At 33.0% G+C, this 19,966-nt stretch overlaps 4 protein-coding genes across 14 annotated transcripts in view; all 4 read right to left on the bottom strand.

The window, feature by feature from the left end:
- LOC124430896 overlaps nt 1–7,703 on the bottom strand; it is a 14,528-nt gene extending 6,825 nt beyond the window's left edge. The window contains exons 1-4 of one of the 3 annotated variants that reach the window (XM_046978106.1): nt 7,096–7,703; nt 3,258–3,395; nt 2,674–2,770; nt 413–493 (exon numbers count right to left, since the gene is read on the bottom strand). In XM_046978106.1, coding sequence (XP_046834062.1) covers nt 413–493; nt 2,674–2,770; nt 3,258–3,337 — 258 coding nt within the window. In that variant the 5' untranslated portion in view covers nt 3,338–3,395; nt 7,096–7,703. Of the gene's footprint in view, nt 1–412; nt 494–2,673; nt 2,771–2,901; nt 3,225–3,257; nt 3,396–7,095 lie in introns of those variants that run through there. The other 2 variants (XM_046978108.1, XM_046978107.1) reach the window with 2 other exon arrangements.
- LOC124430776 (trichohyalin-like) lies at nt 5,418–6,623 on the bottom strand. Its single transcript, XM_046977784.1, has one exon. It carries the CDS (start codon nt 6,621–6,623, stop codon nt 5,418–5,420), a length of 1,206 nt encoding a protein of 401 aa, XP_046833740.1.
- A 142-nt stretch (nt 7,704–7,845) lies between the features above and the next one.
- LOC124430899 (acyl carrier protein, mitochondrial) lies at nt 7,846–9,649 on the bottom strand. Of its 2 annotated transcripts, none has more exons than XM_046978116.1 (3): nt 9,416–9,649; nt 8,687–8,812; nt 7,846–8,185 (listed from the first exon to the last, which is right to left on the bottom strand). In XM_046978116.1, exons 1-3 carry the CDS (start codon nt 9,572–9,574, stop codon nt 8,006–8,008), a joined length of 465 nt encoding a protein of 154 aa, XP_046834072.1. In that variant the 5' UTR covers nt 9,575–9,649; the 3' UTR covers nt 7,846–8,005. The 2 variants fall into 2 exon arrangements, with proteins under 2 accessions (XP_046834072.1, XP_046834073.1); XM_046978117.1 differs by lacking the exon at nt 8,687–8,812 and adding an exon at nt 8,855–8,962 and having other exon boundaries at nt 9,416–9,646.
- Nucleotides 9,650–13,535: 3,886 nt separating this feature from the next.
- On the bottom strand, nt 13,536–18,617 carry LOC124430920 (double-stranded RNA-binding protein Staufen homolog 2). 8 transcript variants are annotated; one of them, XM_046978161.1, is made up of 9 exons: nt 18,463–18,617; nt 17,821–17,884; nt 17,434–17,642; nt 16,618–17,259; nt 16,228–16,436; nt 15,747–16,079; nt 15,153–15,678; nt 14,760–14,974; nt 13,536–14,685 (listed from the first exon to the last, which is right to left on the bottom strand). In XM_046978161.1, the coding sequence occupies exons 2-9, from the start codon at nt 17,871–17,873 to the stop codon at nt 14,425–14,427; spliced, it is 2,448 nt and encodes an 815-aa protein (XP_046834117.1). In that variant the 5' UTR covers nt 17,874–17,884; nt 18,463–18,617; the 3' UTR covers nt 13,536–14,424. The 8 variants fall into 8 exon arrangements, with proteins under 8 accessions (XP_046834117.1, XP_046834121.1, XP_046834118.1 ...); XM_046978165.1 differs by having other exon boundaries at nt 16,618–17,247; nt 18,394–18,610; XM_046978162.1 differs by having other exon boundaries at nt 16,621–17,259; nt 18,394–18,610.
- Nucleotides 18,618–19,966: the final 1,349 nt, after the last annotated feature.

Below are 19,966 nucleotides of genomic sequence, written 5' to 3' on the forward strand. Positions count from 1 at the left end.
TTTGATCGCGTATTAAAAATATGTAAGAATTATAATAATGTGCTGTTTAAGAAAGAAAAAAGAGAAAGAAAAAAGTAAAGGAACATACATATTTGCGAGATCTATGATGAAAATGTAAGAAAATTTTTTATACTCCCCGTATCTCTCTCTCTCTCTCTCTCTCTCTCTCTCTCTCTCTCTCTCTCTCCCTCTCTCTTTCTGGACAGGCTGAACGGATTTTAACACTTAAAGTACGGAATTTACGAACAAAAAAAACTGGATAATTCATTAAATACGTTCCACGTTCTTTGACAGTTCTTCTCGGGTAAATACGTAAGTAGCTTGCACGGTTTTGCTTCCGCGTTCGATAAGTTCACTCGAAGGGCTTAATCGCGAAATCCGGCTTCGATGAACTTTATGACGAATATATTACCTTCGCCTCCAAGGTCTCCAGTTGTGCCATTCTCGGCTCCAATAGTTGTTGCTGGGCACCGGTATTGGTATGTAGAGCGGTCTGAAAGAAAGCAGTTATTGTTGACGGTAAATAGTAGTCGCAATGGAGAGCGGAAAATTTTATTAAAAAAAAAAGCACTCTTGAAAAGTGAGTAAAGCCAAACGTAAAGCCTTTAGAAAAAAAGAAAAAAATGATTAAAATTTAACTTGAAACAACTATTGTTCACTTCTCGCCACAAATATTGAGCGAAAGTAAGAATGCTCAAAGACACACTTAGACGGACTATACAACTATAGTTAAAGAATTAGGTCAACGTGCAGGACGCGCGATGACCTTTCGCACTGTCCAACAAAACCAGTAACGAACGATGATTACAATGAGCCCTGATCTTTTTGAAAAGATTCTTTTCTATTTTACATATCATATTTTTCTTCAATCTCGCAAAAGCATAATAAAATAGAAACGATTTAAAATCAATGTAATCCGCTTCGAAGGGAGACTCCTCCTTAAAGTGCATCCTCTACTTCCAACTAAGAAGATCAACGAGTTGTGATTCTTATAAATCCTCCTGTGATTCATCTCGCCCATATAATGCGTGCGCGCGTGTGTATATGCATATATGCATATATACATACATGCATATATATATATATATATATATATATATGCATGTAATATAGTATACGACACATGCAATGCCGTTTTCGTTACGAACCGTGAAATTGCATGGCAAGGCGACGTTTGCCGACAACTCCCTCTCCTTCATTGAAGTTTCTCACGGAAACAAGATAATATCTATCTTTCGTATCTTTTCGTTAAATATCGTTCGACATAGCTACCTTCGATGACAATTATAGGATCGATCTGTTAAAGCGACCTCCAAAGTCAATACGTTGTTTCATTACACATAGGAAAGACACATACTCGTGATTGCGAATGCGTTCGCGTTTCGAGAGCATTAAAGTAAAAGGAAAATATTATAACCGGCGGCTATCTTTACGCTGCTAACTCAGCTAAGTCGAGGTAAGCCTAACGATCGTTAGGTGAAATTAATTTAATTCGATTCGATTACGTGAGATTTATAATAAACGATGGACAAATGAAATTAATTTATTCGAGATTTCGCACAGACAATCTCTTATATAATAAACGAAAATATGTATAATTTATTTATCGAAATAATAAAGAGAAAACACTGACTGATTAAACCTTATAAATCACAATCGAATAAAAATATGTTCGTTAGGTTGAACGGTAGACGTTTAAATGCTCGTTTTATTTTCAAGAAAAAAATATATTTTGTGTGTGTGCGTGTGTGCGCGCGTACACGCGCGCGTGTATATATACGTGCGTGCTCGCACGATTTGCGAGCGTAGGATGTGAGAATGCACGCGTGCGAATGGTACACGTAGGACGAGCATAAAAGCACGAGGAAGAGACGAAACTTTAATTCTGAAATGGACACAATAACGGAAGGAAACGAAATATGAGAGCTGATAATAACGTAAAAAATTCGCGATTAGTTTAAAAAATATTAAACAAAAAGATGACGGGGTGTGTGTGTACGTGCGTGACCACCAAACAAAAATCCTTTCTTTTCCTTCTTATTTTATCTTCGAACCAAGATTTTCTCTCCGTAAATGGCTTTCATGCTGCACTATTTCCTTTTATTCTCTACTCTAAAAACCAGTGCCTCCATTTTTTGGCCGGACCTTCCTTGGCTACACTCTATAATTATGATAACTACCTAAGGACTTTCTATTAAATCGAGGAATTTGCAGGCTCGCCAATTTTTGGTTCACGTGACTTTGAAAATTCAAAGGACCTATGGAAGTAATCGTATTTTTAACATTAACACGTTGAGAGTAACAAATTCTATTCGTTTAATATTTTTCGTCATTTTTCTTTTTTTTCTTTCTTTTTTTTTTATAGATGAAAGACAGGAACAAACTTAACAAAATTTGAAACTTTACTATTACTAAAAACATTTAGATATAAAAACGACATAGGAATGCATTAGACTTTACTTATAATTATCTAACGATTTTCTTGTTGAAAGTTATATTGGCTACGATCGTCGCGCATAGTTTTGGCGCATCTAACGATAATCATCACGCCTACGGTTCGAAACGATTGAAAGTATATATCATACGCGCAACTCGGAAAATATCTTAGCAGTCTTTCGCTTTATGGTAAATACAGGCGCATTGATACATATTTGCATATAATATAGAACTCACCAATGAGACCGATCGTTGCTCCAGTTTAACACCACCACGATCGTCTTTATCGTCGCCGCAATCTGTTGTATAAAACAATACGCTTTTCTTCGAACCTCTGTAATCAAAAAGAAGAAGAAAAAAAGAAAAAAAGGAAAAAAATATATAATTATTCATTATAAAAGAATAATTATTTGTTCCCATTAGTTCATTAGAACATCCCGTTAAAGCTTTAAACTGTTTTTCTACCTTGACGAGAGAATTTCGAATTTCGATTAAAAATCATTGAAGCATAAATCTTTTTCGAGTACGAGCTGCATGGCGTTAGAGAAGATTCACGAACGTGTAACGCATAAATTGATACGATTACCAGCTCAACGATGCGGACTTAACGCGATGAACTTTGATAAACTCTTTTATTATCTGTAGGCTCCCACGTGAAGATGTTGATCGATTCGTGGCATGTAATACGATCGATAAGTAAGAAAACGATACGAAATAAAAGATATAAGAGCAAGGAAATATAAAATTAGAAAGAAAATGATGTTAAAGACAAAGTATCGTCGAAAGACAAACCATGTCTATGCGTTTAAAGATAATCACACCTGAGTGCCTTCCCATTCCTGCTGAACGGTTGACGTTCGGCGAGCGTGGCTGGACCGGTGTAAACCCGGCTCTCGCTCATGGCGAAGATCTTTGCAACATCGCACCTCGTCTTCTTAATCGGCTCACAACGAGGACATCTGTAACCGAGAACCGAATGTATTCCCTCGAGATAAGTCGAGTCAAGTTTCAACCAAGGAATCTTACAATTTTTTCAACGTTCATCTTTAAACATGATCCAAGAAACGATTACTTTAGATACCAATATATGCCACTAATTTTTATAAATATACATATATATATATATATATATATATATATATATATTAATTGTGATTTTAATTTAAATGTAACTTGACTCTTATTACGAAACGAACAAAACTTTATACGTTAAAGGTACGTAATGTATTTGTAAAACTGTAACACATTTGTAATACATGCCGATGCGAAGACGTCGATGCAGGTCCTTGCATCTCTTATAAAAATTTGATCAAGCGTTATGTACATATAGTTGATATCAGAGATAGTCTCGCTACTGATATAAAACGTATCAATCATTAAATTATTCAGTTACATAGGTTTCGGTAAATGGTAAGGTAAACACAAACAAAACAAAATAAAAAGAAAGAAAGAAAAGAAAAAATAGGAAAAGAAGATCGATTCTATTCGGAGGATTTTCGCGAAGAAGAATTACACGAAGGAACCAATGAGAGACAGAGGAGCAGGATCAAGGAGACTGAAGGAGAGATAGAGAGACGCTTCGACCCCGACCCCGACCCGTGGGCCCGAGAGAAGGCCCATTATTCGAGAGCGAGAGAGAAAGAGAGAGATGGAAGCACGAGGAAGGATAGGAAAAGAGAATGATAGAGGTTAAGCAAGGCGAACGAAGAAGGCAAGAGGGCTTCCTCTCTTTTCTCATCCGGCTCGCTCTCTCTCTCTCTCTCTTTTTCTCTGATCGCCCACAGCAGCGAACGTTTGTGCGCAACACACACGTACGTATGAGCATCTATCGCAGAGATTTAACTTACATTAAACTCGCGCACCTCCCTTTTCCCATTGTTCCCCGTTATTATGCGAGTTAACGTTTAGTCTATACGTTGATATGTCTACGACAAAAAGTCTAATCAATTTTTCTTTTTTAGCTTTTATATTCGTGTTCTAAAAATAATCGATCAGTAAATTAATTAAAAGAGATAAGAAGAAAAGGGACGATACGTTTTTTGCTCGGCCTAGCGAATGGATTAGTTTAAAATTAAAGGGAACGTCTGGGAAGGGAAAATCTTTGAAATATATTCTCTAACGGCCAAGTAACATCTGCCGACAGGTGCCTAGGGCGTTACGCTTAGCTGTCCAACCCCCTAAACGAAAGATACGTGAAACTTTTCGCCTCGTTGCGCATAGCGCTTATTCTCATCAAAAGTTTTCATTCGCAAAAACCCCTTGCAATATGCCATAATTGACCATATGGTTTGATTAGATATGATTCATATTTCGGCATTTAATTCGCTTTTAAGAATAAGTAAAGTTATTAAAAGTACAAAGGGAGAAGAAAGTTTTTTCTCTATTTTAATTATTTCTTTATTTTTCTTTTGTCGTTTGTAATCGCGAGATCGTTCCGTCTATTTAGATAAAGGCGGTATAAGATAAGATCGGTAGTAAGATATAAAGAAGCTTTAAAAAAAATAGTAAACTAAGATATCGATTATTTCAACGATTGTTGAACGATATTTTCTCGAAAAGGAGAAAGTATCGCGGTAACTACAAGCAAAGGATAAATTTGTAAAATAAAGCGATTCGAAGTATGTCGAAGCGATCCGGATCCGGTTTGGCAGTTTTCGAGCTCCTCGAAACTCGGACGAGTAAAAGAATATCGATGTTCGAGCTCGGTTCGACGTAGGCGATCGTTCAACCGCTATAAATTTCAAGTAGGCGCTATCTTCGACGAGCCGACGCCACTGGTCTTCCCAGTATTTTTATTGGGCTCGTATATTTGCCGGTACGCTCAACGCAATACGGAAAAACGACAGTGACATTTCTTTTCGGATATTCTCGAAATTCGTCGTATATCCGATTCCTTTTATAATATACAATCGAATATTATTACTCGAGAAGTAGAAATCATCGATGTCTCATCGTCGGGAGGGTTGAGCTATAGGGTCCCATTATAAAGAGACCCTATCGCAACTTATCGTCGAGCTCATTCTTCGCTCGAGTACATCTCGTTCCCTCTCGGTAAGATGTCTCTCGCTCAAAAATTCTCCAACGTTCGAAGCATGCTCGAGCAATAAGTAGCGGCGTTCTATCTTAACGGTCTCAGCCCTTAATTCCTCCATTCTACGTTCCTTCTCGAATTCCCTCTCGATCCTATGAATTTCCTCGTCCCTTATCCTCCGACGTTCGGCGATCATTCGTTCGAGATCCTCGCGATATCTCAATATCGCCCTTCTTTTCGCTTCGGCCGTTAATCGAAGAGTTCTCTCGTCTTCGGCCAATCTCCTCATACTCTCCTCGGCGAATTCCTTATCGCGCAATAAAAATTTAATCTTGCAGAGCTCCGTCAAGCTAATCTGTTCATTCAAAGAATCAAGTAGTTCCAGGGTCCTCGTGGTTCTTAACTTTTTCTCCTTCCAATCCTTGATCGTTCGGTCAAGCTCGATCTCCACCAGGACGAGTTCCTCGAGGAGGACTTCCCTCTCTCGCTTTCTCATGTCCTCCTCGAGAATCGTCGATAGGAGCGACGTAAGAACCCGTTCTCGTCGTTCCTCGTGCTCGTTCGCCCGGCTCCTCGCATCGTTCGCCCTTCGTTCGATCTCCCGCGAATATCTCTCCCCGTCCTTCTTTATCCTCTCTTCCTCCTCCCTCTCGTTCGCCCTACGAATCTCCCTGAGCTCCGCGACTATCCTCCTCTCCTCCGCCCTCTCCGCGCGCAGTTCGAGTTTCCTCTCCAACGTCCTCGACTTCTCGCGCTCTTCCAACCTCCTCTCGACCTCCTCGAGGACCTCTCTCTCCCTTAGCCCTTCCTCCCTGCGTCTCTCTCTCTCCTCCCTCTTACTCGCCTCCCTCTCCGCGAGCTCGCGACTCGCGCTCTCTCTCGCCTCGGCGATCCTTCGGAGACGACTACGTGCCTCCTCCTCCAACTCGATCGACGCGCGCAATCTATTCGCCTCCGTTTCCAAACGACCCTTTGCCATATCCAAACTCTTCTTGGCTTCTTTTGATGCGATCTGAACCTTCAACGACTTCTTCCAATAAGCTCGCCTCAATTCGGCCTCCAAATCCGCGATCGACTCGTCCGTCGACTCGCGATCTCTCCGATTCGACCAAAACAATCCTCTTCTTCCGAAGTCCACCCGACCCTCTCTCTCCATCGTATATATTTTGTATAGTAAGTTCAAAATATAAATGTTAAATTTAATCGAATCACAGATCGATTATTTTACGATTATTTTATTATATTGCGATCATGCGTTTACGATTATTTTATTTCCATTCGTCGACGTGTAGACACAAGTAACATTGCGAGGTTATTCTGAAATCGAAAATTTGTCAAACTGTAGAAAAATCTCCGCCAGAGAAGCCAATTCGAGAAATATTAATACGGTCTTCGTTCGAATATTTTCTATTTCCCGCATTCTCGCTCATACGGACGCCATTATTCTCTCCTGCGCTGCGTCATTTGAATCGAACATAATTTCGCGCGCATTAACCAACCGTCGAAACGAAACGAGTAGCAAAGTGACAAAGCTCAACGAGCGATAGAAAATTGTTAAATGTCGAATTATATGACGGAACGATACAAATGAAGACGACAATGGCGATTAAAACAATGATATCACTTACTTTTCATTCAAACGAAATCCAACGAATCAAGTGCGGCATTTCCATCCTTTTCCATTCTCGTCCTTATTTCAAAAAAATCTCCTTTCTTATCCGAATTTTGCACTTTGTTCGGGATGGTCAATCAATCCCAATAGTTTTTTTATCACATAAATCGAGTCATAAATTTCAGAAATCAAAATTCAACGAACGCGCACGAACGTACGAGGCGATGGTTCGAAAGCAACTAACCACCGGCTTTCCTATCGCGCCGACGCTATGCAGTCCGAGATGGCGCTTTACGATAAATATTCTCCAATCAAAAGGGTGTATTTAGTAAAAACTAACATTCGTATCTTTACGAATTTTTAGCGGGAATTATAAATTGTCCTTCGCCATGCCGCATTATTTTTCTCAACAGATCGAAAATATTATAAAATATATAATATACGTATATTTCGTAACTAAAATACTGTTACGTTTAAACCACCATGATTTTCTATACGTCCGACTTCATTATCAACGTATATGTGTACATTCGTGTACAATAAATTCCGTTTAACTTTTAAATAGTTTTATATTAAAAATCAAGAAATATTTCTTTATTTCTATGTATAGAGAGATGGCAAGATCTTTCTTATCTCTCTTTGCTGCTTTTTAAGCTTTAACAAAAAAATAATTATCATTTTCAGTATTACATATGGCGCCTGATTGTCGTCGAGATATTACAAAAAAATGGGAATAAAAATATATGAAAGAATCTAATACTAAAGATTAGATTATCTTATTTATTTAATGATCATTGGCCTATATACAGAAAAAACAGGTATTTCGGTTACTCTCCGAGCAACCATAAAAAAAGGTTTTGCGATTGTTACCTGTTCTAACAAATAATGATGAGTAGTTACTAATTTAATCTCATAAATATATTCTATTACTCATAAATATCCTCTCTATCTGCAACATAACGCACTATATGTCCAGGCGTCAATAATTTTTCTGCATCCATATCGGGAATCTCAAATCCAAATTCATCTTCTACAGCCATAATAACCTCTACATGATCCAAGGAGTCAAGGCCCAAGTCATTTATAAAATGAGATTCCAAGCACAACTGTAATGCATTGACACAGGTTAAAAAATTCTACTAAATATAATATTTATAGTTAAGCATGCAGATATTAATTATGCACAACTGACATGTAAAATAAATAAAATATTGCTTTATTTTTTCACACTATCTTCGTTGTAATCATTCTGTCGATAAATACGATACCTTTACATTCTATATAATATGAGTGTATATATATATATATATATATATATATATATATATATATATATATATAAACATGAAACTTATATATACATGTCAGTGATGCACAAGCACCACGACTCAAGCGAGGTGTTAGCCAATTGTCTTTCCCAGGAAGCTATCTTCTAAGATATTTCTATAAATGCATCATTAATGGGTCTAATAAAAAGCATATAATAGAAAAGTATATATTATACCACTTGGTAATTTCAATTTATCATTTAAATCATGATACTCATTCACAGAAATATCCTTTAAGTAAGAAAATTTTAACCATTACTTCTTATAGCAGACAGATACCTTCTTGGGATCAATTTTATCGTACAAATTGAGTAATAAAAGCACCCGCTGACGAATTATATCGAGTGTTAATGGAGGCTTGGAGCTGTAGAGGCGCACCTGCTTGACTCGTAGCTCTTCTATATCCTGCAAAATAATGTCTTTTTACAGAATAAAATATTTTACAACCTTATCCGCAGTAACTTTGTCATAGGCACGAACTACTTTTAATACACGTTCTTCGATATCCTTCGTCGTTGGCTTTGTTTTATATGTACGAACAAATCCAATCTTAACCTAAATATATTAAACAATTCAATTGTATAACCAAATTATCCTTAATTTCAAAGGATACTATTTTCTAGATTTTTGAATAAATGAACAAACCGTTGTTCTTCTTTATGGATCAGATTTTATTAACTTAACTTACGAAGAATATAATTCAAAACACTCAAAAAGGAAAACGTAGAATAATTTTATTCATGAATCGAGAAATCATTTATTATACGTACAAAGTATATGACACATGTAAAATGATATCTGATTTTTGAAATTTTTTTAAAACCATATGATTCTTACCCAGGGCAAAAGGATAATGTCTAAAACAATGATAATGTTTCGCGACAGATATATCGTAAAAAAAAAAAGAAGTTCAAAATTTTAAGTTACATAATATATGTATTAAAAAACGTATCGGATCGAATTAGACGAAAAGTTCATAGATTTTGTACAGTTGTTACGAGTGTTTACCTGCGATATATGTGGTACGACATTTTGTCTTGAACGATTAAGGAATTTTTCATAACATGTAAGTTGTCCGCTAACTCCACATAAATGTAATCGAGCGACTGAATTCCTTAAGACACCGGTATTTCTCGATAAAAGACGTGCAATAGTATAAGACGCCATTTTCCTATTCGATGAATGAGAGATAACCGGGCTCTACGAAATTTATCTACAGTCAAAGATCAAATATAAAAGTGATATGCAACGACGAAGAAAATTTGATTCGGCGCGCTATCTAGCGGTACATGTGAAAAGCCATAATCGATTGAAATGTAGGTAACTGTGTATATTTTTCGAACTACGTAATTCAAAATAAAAAATTATGCGACCGATCGATATTTTGTAATTTAATACGATTCAAATTTAATACGATTTATCTATATAATTATTTGTATTTGTACTGTCGATAATTATAAAATTGAGTACACGCATTGGGAAATTAATTGATAAAAATTAGATCTGTGCATTACAAAGATGTAAAAATTCATTCAACTAAAATCTGTAATGAGTAATGGCGGTATAAAATTGATATCGCTTAAATATGTAAAATTCGTGAAATCTTGTTTAATGTTTAAAGTCAATTACAAATATTTTATTTCCAATAATTACAAATCAGTTTTATGTACGTAGGAATTATAAGAGCACGATTCGTCCTTGTACTATATATTTCTTGTACTTATAAGCAGACAAATCTCTCTAAAAACATTTTGATAATCAAATTTATTGATTTTCAAATACAAATTTGATAAAACTTGTCAAATTATTTATCCGTAATATATTAAAGAATTTATCACTTTAATGGAAAAGAAACTTTATAAAAAAATACTTTCTCCTAAAAAATCATGATTCTTGGGTAACAATTATAAGTTATACATCAAAAACACAGTCATTCCTTAGAATGAAAACATTTTTAAATACACATTTGGAAGCCATATGCCGATGACGTATAAACAAACAAGCAATGAATCGTATACATTTATATATACATATATATATATATATACATACATACATACATATATATATATATATATATATATATATATATATATATATATATATATATATATATATTATGAAATAATTAAAACTATTGTACATTTTCCTTTTTTTACTCTGAGACATGAAAATGAGAGTCAATTTATAATCGATAATAAATAATAATAAATGAACTTATAAAAATAAGCAAAAAAAATTAAATATTTTAATAAATATTTTTTGTGGTGGTTTTACCACTAAAACGAAAAGTATCAATCCGTATATATTAAATGATTGTTTAAAATGTTATCTCTTTAACATAATACACAATTATTGTATAATGGTTCTGGTCTCATTAGTAAATCAATGTGATAGATAATTTCATGTGTTTACACATATATATCTATTGTATTCTTGGGTTATTTAAATAAAATAAGTTTAGAAATGAAAATACGTTCAGCAGAATACGCATTCTCCCTCTCTCCTAAAAGACTATGCAACAAAATCTACCACCTGTCTTAAGTAATACTGAATTTCGCTTTAAAAAAAATACTTATCTATAATACAATACGCGTTAGAAAAAGGAACACTCTCTTAATATTTTTTGATAAATTTTGGAATAACGCGAGATGTGTTAGAAAAATTAATATGAACAATTGCGTAGAAAAAATGTCCTGGGATTATTCACAAAATGACATTTCAAGTTTTTAATATATAGAATACGTCATTTTCTATTTATGGGTAAGTAAAGAGGCACATTAATTAAGAGTTAACAATCGTTTGTATTTTTAACGCAACGAATAGTTTGGATAATATTATGTGTATAATGAATACAAGATGGAATTATGTGAGAATACGGGACTGAACTTTGCATTAATGTCTAATTATTTTTAAATAATTTTATGCGCGAGAAATTTTTCTATTTTCTTTCACTTTCACATAACTTTTCTTAATAAAATTTTTCTATATCTCATACGCGGCTTTGGGAAAAAAAGCAAAAAAAGAAAACAAAAAAAAAGATGAATAAAAATAAAAGAAAAGAGAAACGAAAAAAAATAGAAACTTCAAGAATATTTTTCATCCTTTGAGACTAAACGGGCAAAAAATAAAATAGCGTTCGTGTCTCTACTACATATTCACAACTTTTATAATTTATTTCAATTATTTTTTCAAAAAGTAATTACTTACAAAATAAAAATGCAGAAAATATTCAAAGTTCGTACCGTGCTCTCAATATTATCTTCATCCATTATTACATGCTTTTTTATCACCACATTAGTGCAATGTTTTTTTTTGTTTTGTTTTGTTTTCTTACTCGGCAATAAGACAAAATTCATAGCATTTGTTATTTTTAAACGGTATTGGTAGAAACCATTCGTGATTCGTGACCAATCAATGCGAAATAAATTTTGTATTATTACCTTGTCATATTCGTTGAAATATCTCATGCTATCCATCAATGTCTTTTTTTCTTTTTTCACTTTTTTACTTTCTTTCTTTTTTATTTTTTTGTTTTTATTTTTTTTTATTTATTTATTTATTTATTTTTTTTTTAATTTTTTTTATTTTTTTTTTTTTTTTTTTTAATTCTTTTTTTTTGTTCAAGTGATAGATGCACGGAAATTTCAATTCCCTTCACTTCTCAATATTTTTTATAACATGAATGACCCCAGTATGCTTCTAGGCCCCATAAAAAAGCAAATTGGGGCACGAGAAAAATGTTTATCACATTACCTATATTTTTTACTTTGTATATTTTGACCATGAATACAATAACATTTTAATATATGACCCAAATCATAGAGACATTATTTTCTTCAGTTCTTTTAAAAAGTATTATTTGTTTCATGGAAATGAATACACATCGATTGTTCTCTATAAATAAATTAAATAATATTATTAGGTAATAAGACATTTTTCCATTCATGATAATGAGAAAGCTAAGGAATCATTTGAAATTGTAAGGTTAGTATGCATAATCGAGTGACAGTTGATCCATGGGTTACCTTCATGTTCTATGCTTCGTCTAAGCAAACCCATGAATCACCTATTTCTCCCAGATCTGCATATTGACCTAGAGAATGGCCGCATTTCATCTCAGAATTTATGAATTTTAATTTATTATTTCTACAATTTTCTTATGATCATAAACCAAATACAAAGTATTTGATAATTGTGTATCAGAATGAAAGGGGTCTCCCTCAATCACACGAAAGTAAAAAGTTCATATGTACTGGAATCTTCCATTCCTTCGTTACTTTGACAAAAGTGTGTGTATGTATGTACGTATGTATGTATGGATGTATATATATATATATAGATATATAGATATATATATATATATACATCCATACATACATACGTACATACATACACACATACATACATACATATATATATATATATATATATTTATTTATTTCTCTTGTGAATAAAAAAAATTGGGAGAAAAAAAAAGAAAAATAGCACAAAAAGAAACAAAAAAAAAAAAAAGAAAGCATTAAATTTAAGGATTGACTATAAATAATATCTTATCATACCTTTTTATCGCATAAAAAGGATAATATTATCATACCTCTAAACACACGAAGAACACTTGCTATACAAATAATTAATATCCAAACAAAAAATATTTTCATGAATTATTTGATGCACTAAAACGAACATCAAAAAAACTAACTAAATAAAATAAAATGTACACTTTTTAGTATGTTAACATAAAGTCAATCCAAAAATTTAATGACTATCAATATTTCTAAATATTTTTTATAGAATTATGTAGCAAGAATACAAGGTTGCAAGATAAGTATCATATGAACCTTCTTAATTATTTTTGGCTACATATCTGGAGTATGACCATTTTAGTTACACGGAGTAAATATTCGATAATTGGATGATGATCGTGGTTCTATCAATCAAATTCATATGATATATTAGAATTTGTTGTTAGAACCAGAATCTTGATCAAGCACCAATAAATATTATTAAATTCATTGTACTGAATGTTGAAACTTGAAGACAAATCTATCGTATGAATGTTTCATGTCCTGACAGTATTTATTTATTTGAATTGAACATTTTCGAAAATTAAAAATATCGAAGAATGTTCATGATCTTTTATACAATATCCCTAATATATATACATATGTATATATATATATATGCACACACACATACATATATATATATATATATATATATGGATATATATAATCTGAGGAGATTCACAAATAATATGGTCGTCATATAAATGTTGCAATATATCTTCGATCGAAAAAATACAGCAACGGTAAAATTGATCAGATCTATTAGCTTATTCTTCTTTACGCGACAAAAACATTCTTCCTTACGCGATTTCTATTTAGTAAATAATTTATTGGTGCTTGAACATATCTTTATGCATATAAGGCACTGTAAAAGATATAAACTGTATTCTCTTACGGAAAACGCTAGAACAACTGTATGGCAATTGTTGATGTTTCCTAGGAGCAAGACGTGAATATCTGATATCTATAAAAATAATATATGACATTTATATCATACAATTATGATCGCGATTGTTGGAATCAAAAATTTTCGAGACAAATCATTTTGTTTTATGAACGAAATACTTGTTAAATTTATTCTAACGGAAAAAAAAGAAAAAAAGAAAAACAAGTTAGGAGAAAATTGATAAACAACCGATTACGAGATACTATTACATTTACAAGTTTATCAAACACAATGATTATATAAATAAACGATAATTAGTTGACAAATATGATCGTTATTATTTTGACACTACGTTTTGCGTAAATTTGTCATGCTCATACGCGTATTCGTTCAAGAATGAAATATAATATGACAGATAGTATAAACTTCTTTTTTTTTTACAATGTATCGTCTCGTTGATTAATTTCACGCGTTAAAATGTTACAACATCAGTTTTCTTTTACAGTGCCTCAAGGCAATATAAATTATCAATCCTACATATTTAATCTTTTAATTTCAGATAATTATTTATCGATATTTCCATCTATAATATTATTTTTGACCTGAATGCTAATGTGTATTCCATCTCCAGACGCACCTTTGTCCTTTTTAGGTTGTGAGTTAGAAGCAGCATTATCAAGCCCTAACTTACTTAACGTGCGTAAAGCTGTTAGTGCTGCTTGATTACGACTTGCGTTCGCTGTTGGGCCATTACCATGGCATACTTGCGGTGGATCTGTGCTCAGTGTTACAAGCGATAGATATTCCTTGTGTATTGATGCACCCTGCAATAAGATATTCAATATTATGCGATATTGTTATTTGAGATTTTACGATAAGCACAATAGAATTTTCATACTTGTTTCGTTACCTTAGGGAAGTCACTAAATTCAACATTGAAATTAAATAATTGCGCTAAATATTTTAACTGATCTTTCGGAGATACTCCGGAATTTTGTTGTTGCCCACGTAATTCCTCAGCGATCACTTGAACGCTAGGTCCATTTCCAACTTTAGATTCTTGACCGCCATCCACCAATAGCAAGCCAGGTACCAGTTGACGTCCGATAGTACCTTAATGAATACAAAGAAAAAAATATCTTTTATATACATCACAAAAGATATCAAATATTCTATTAATTTCAAAAAGAAAATTAATAGAATACAATCGATTGTAACTATATAAAAAGACATGACAAAATCGACAAAGTTTAAACGATATTATTTTCAAAAAGATACAAATCTTTTTTACCTCCTACAGGATGACTCTGAGTTTCATTCACTTGATCATCTTCGAGAAAAGTGACTTTTCTTGGTTTGGTCTCGGTATTTTCGGATTCTCCAGTTTTTATAGATGGCTTTGTTGGTTGTGGCTGTGGTTTGCTATATCCTAATTTTGCCAAAAGAGCCTCGGCTGCAGCTCTTTTGGCTAATTTCTTATTCGGACCATAACCGCAAGCAGAGTGTTGTCCCGTCGTTACTTCTATTATAAATTCTCTACGACGCGGTGCGCCCTTTTCCTCTATAAGATTATAAACAGGTTCTCTTTCACGTTTTGCCTGTTGAATTTGAACAAGCCGTGAAACTGGATTAAGTTCATCTACAGCATCAGATTCGGCACGTGGATCTTGATAAACCTTTATCAAATTTCTTGATTTTTTCTTCGTCGCGGGAGGCTTACGTTTCACATTTGAAAACCGATTTTGAACATTAACGAGTAACGGTGGAAGACGTTTTAATTCTTCTAACATTAATTCTGCTGCACGTTTTTTTGAAACCTAAATAAAATAATTTTTATCATTTATTTTTATAAAACAGTTTAACGCGTTGTACGTCATATACATACTTTTTTTGAAGATCCTTCCCCGACAGTAGACTTATCCCCTACGGTACACTTTGTCACGAATACACGAATATGAGGTTTACCACTTTCGGATACAACTTCGAAACTAACAGGCAGGCCACGTTTTAATGCTGTCTCATGGACTAACGATACTGGACTTTTCAAATCGGCATTTGGATCATCGATTCCAGTTAATATTCCATTTCCATTTGTACAATTACTCGATACCTCTTCCGGCAAAGGTAACTGACGTAATTGTTCTAATGCTCTTTTTGCCGCGTCATGTCGTGCTAATTGCCCTGTCACACCTCGGCCAGTGAACTCTCGTTCGCCAACCTACAAATTTCGTATAGGCTTTACATATTTCATATACTTGACACATATATGATATGAAAAGAAAAAAGTAAGAGAGGAAATAAAAATTATAATCCCTTGTCATAAAGTTCATAAAAATATCGCAACTATTTTCACTATGTATGTATACCTTTAAAGTAACAATATACATTGCTGGGGCTTCAGTGTGGTACCCATGATTAGGGGGCAAACTGGAATGTAGTATACGCGGATAGTTGGTGAAACCATATGTAACTACCGGTTGTAGACCTGTTGGAGGAGCTTGTCTAAAGGTGTAGACTGTAGGTTCTCCTCTTTTCATCGCCAACGCATTTAATTCTACCGTTGCTGGTACGTTTCCTTTAAACGAAGATAAAACAGACGATAAGTTGAAATATATATATATATATACATATATACATATATACATATATACATATATACATATGTATATAAAGAGAAAACGCGTAATAAAAAAAATTGACAATAAAATATAATTAGAAAACTTTTATGATCTCTAGAGAATATACAAATATACGACTACCTGAACCAGGTGGACATTTCCCCGAATAACCGATTCTCATTGCTTTTGTAGGTTTTGGTGGAGGCTGTCTATACCAAGTCTTTCTTAAAGCTTCGGCGGCTGCACTGTGCTGAGCCTTCTTTATGCTAGGTCCATCCGCTACGTATTCTTCCTCTCCAAGTTTTAACGTTACAGTGAATCTCTTTTTGTGCGCCGGTCCTTCTTCATTGGTCAATCTGTATTGATGTTGAATTTTATTAAAACGTGCTAACTCATTTAGCAAGCACATTGGTGTTTTTTCTTTCATGTTTGCCAAAGCTGGATTGTTCACATTGGCGTGACTTTGCTGCGATGGACTATGATCCCTGGTTTCTCCGTTACCCTTGTTCGTAGATGGTTTAGCTTGTTCCATAATTTGTTGTTGCTGCTGCTGCTGCTGCTGCTGTTGTTGTTGTTGTTGTTGTTGCTGTTGATGCTGCTGCTGATGTTGTTGGTGTTGTTGCTGCTGTTGCTGTTGAACATGTTGCTGAACTTGATTCTGTTGATTATTCTGTTGTTGCTGAAATTGCGTCGGTTGAATGTTTGGGTTTTGAAGGGTCACGGAGACTGTGTTTGTCTGATCCTTTAAACTAACACTGACCATAGTACCTGGATAAAAGACTAAATATTACAAACAATGATTATCTCATTGAAACAAGAAGTTCTGATGGTTTATTATACTATATTATGCAATAGCATGTTTCACGTATAGAGGAGTAAATTTCATATAAAGAAGGTAAATAAATGAAAAAGGACACCTTTAAAACCTACATTAAGTTATTATTCAAAGCTTACCGTTGGAATTATGTGCATTCATACTCATCAACATTGGTTGTCTTGGATTTCCATGTGGTGGTCCATGGTGTTGCATGTGATGTAAATGTTGTTGATGGGGGGGCATGGGCAGTATTTGTTGATGTGGATTCCGATGCGGTATTGGATGCTGCGGCTGATGTAAAGGGGCCATACTTGCCTGCTGCATAGGGCGCATTGGTCCTCCCATTCTTTTAAAAATAATATAATTATAAAAATCCAGGAAAATGTAAGGAAATAATGAACAACATTTGGAACTTATTTTATTTCAAAAAATAATAATAAATCATATATAATATAAATTATAATACTCATATAGTTTTTAAATAGAACAAAACAAAACTTATATCTATTCACTGTAATACCAACCTATTATGATCTCTAAGTTGATTTTGCATTGAATGGTGTTGATGGCGTAACATCTTGTAAAAATCTATAAAAAAAAAAAAAGAAAAAAGAAAAAAAAGAAAAAAAAAAGAAAAAAAAATAAAAAGAAAAAATATCAAATTATTGCTTTGCCAAATAGGAGTCAAAATAGGATGACACATTAAAGGATGAAGGAACTTGACATAAAAAGAATTTCGAGTAATACACGAAACATTTGAGTAATTAATAAAAATAAAAATTAAACATACTGTATTTGAATGTCAAGGTAAATAAAGTTTAAACAGTGAAATAAAATAATAGAAATGATATGTTCTTTTTCGAGTCATTTTTAAACCATTAACCGGTATCTCCCTCATTCAACGTGATTTTTCTTAAGTAAGCACCCACAATCGTATAATATAATGGACACGAAAATGATGCTCATAAATCATTCCCATTATTACAATGACGCTAATCGTTTTAAACGTAATTTAATCTATAAATAAGTCAGTCGATAGACATTGGGCTTGGCCCGGTTTTAACGAACACGGAAGTATACGATACGAAATTTCTTACCAAATATTTATTCTATTTCACGAAAATGATTTCGCTTGGATTAACAATGAAATATAGGTCGAAACAGACCGTGTTACTTTAGCGAACACTCCCAGGCCCTTTGCACAGCTATTGGCAAACAACAAAGAAAAGTAGTCTGTAGACTAAAATGCGGCCATTTTGATGTGAGACTGTCGACCAACGTTTCCTGACCCTTCATGACTAGAGACCGCCCCGCTTTACTGATTTTTACAATATCGATACTCTCGTTCTCGTTCTTGTTCTCTAGAGTCGAACGAGAATTGGAACAAAACGAGATATTTATGAAGAAATAACCAATCACGCGCAAGATATATTCGGCAAAATGGCGTCTTTTCCTAGATTCTAACCTATCACGATACAGTATAGAAAATTTCATTTATTCGCGCTAATAAATCGTCTGATAATTACAATTAACATATTCTAATAAAAGTTAACATTGTTATTACAAAAAAATATTTCCAATCGATAAGTAATTTCTTCTTTTTTCGTCTTAAGTAAATAAAAAAAGAAAAAAGGAAAAAAAAAGGAAGAATTTTATAAAATGCAATTTATCGATTCAAGTTCCCTTATCATTCCAAATAAATTTGAAGTTATATATATAACGTTTCATTTAAATCCTCGTATTATCGATACTTCTATTTACATTGTTATCTATCGCAAAGACTGTGTATCATAATAATTTTTTCGTTACATCAAAGTAAATATCTGTACGATCAAAATAAAAAGAAAATCGCAGAGTTTAAAATTTTCTAAATTATTTAAGTAATTATTTCAATGATACCCATTTAGTGATATATCATAGAAATTTAGTTGACATTTTAAAAACTAATATATTTATGCTTTTTTAATCATCATTCTTTCTATCGTGCCATTTAGAATTATTATTATGGTAAGAACAAATGCATTCTTCGAATTTCTTTCTGTATTGTTCTTTTTTTTTTATATTCTATTTTATAAACTTCAATGTATATTCAAAGTTTCTTTCGAAAATAATATGAAATAGTACAAAAAGAAACATTGAAAAAGGTCATACTTCATGTGTGTGTCCATATACATATATATACTTGTATATATGTATATATGTATATATATGTTATATGTGTTTGTATATATATTGCGTGTAATTGTTTGTACGTAGAAGAGGAAATCGATATAATCAAAATCAAGCTTTACGTTCTTCTGTTTATTCTTTTTTTAAGCTTGTGTTCACCATTTTTTCTAAAATATAAACGTAAAAATGGAACGATCATTTCATATTTATCTTATGTATGTATATCTATATACATATGCAATTATGTTACATCATACTATAAAACATACAATCTTTTAAATGTCATAAAAAAAAAAGAAAGAAAAAACAATAACAAGCTTTCAATACATAGACAGACTTTTTTAAAAACTTAATTGGAAAAAAATATATATATGAATGAAATCAATCTGGATGCAATGTAATAGGCACGTCAGTGCATTGAATGCAATAATATGACAGTAATATTAATTCTGCCAAAAAGTAATATACTTTTTAATATTGCATTCAATTCTCATTATGTTG

This window comes from Vespa crabro, chromosome 19 (assembly GCF_910589235.1).
Source record: "Vespa crabro chromosome 19, iyVesCrab1.2, whole genome shotgun sequence".
Taxonomy (NCBI): Eukaryota; Metazoa; Arthropoda; class Insecta; order Hymenoptera; family Vespidae; genus Vespa; species Vespa crabro.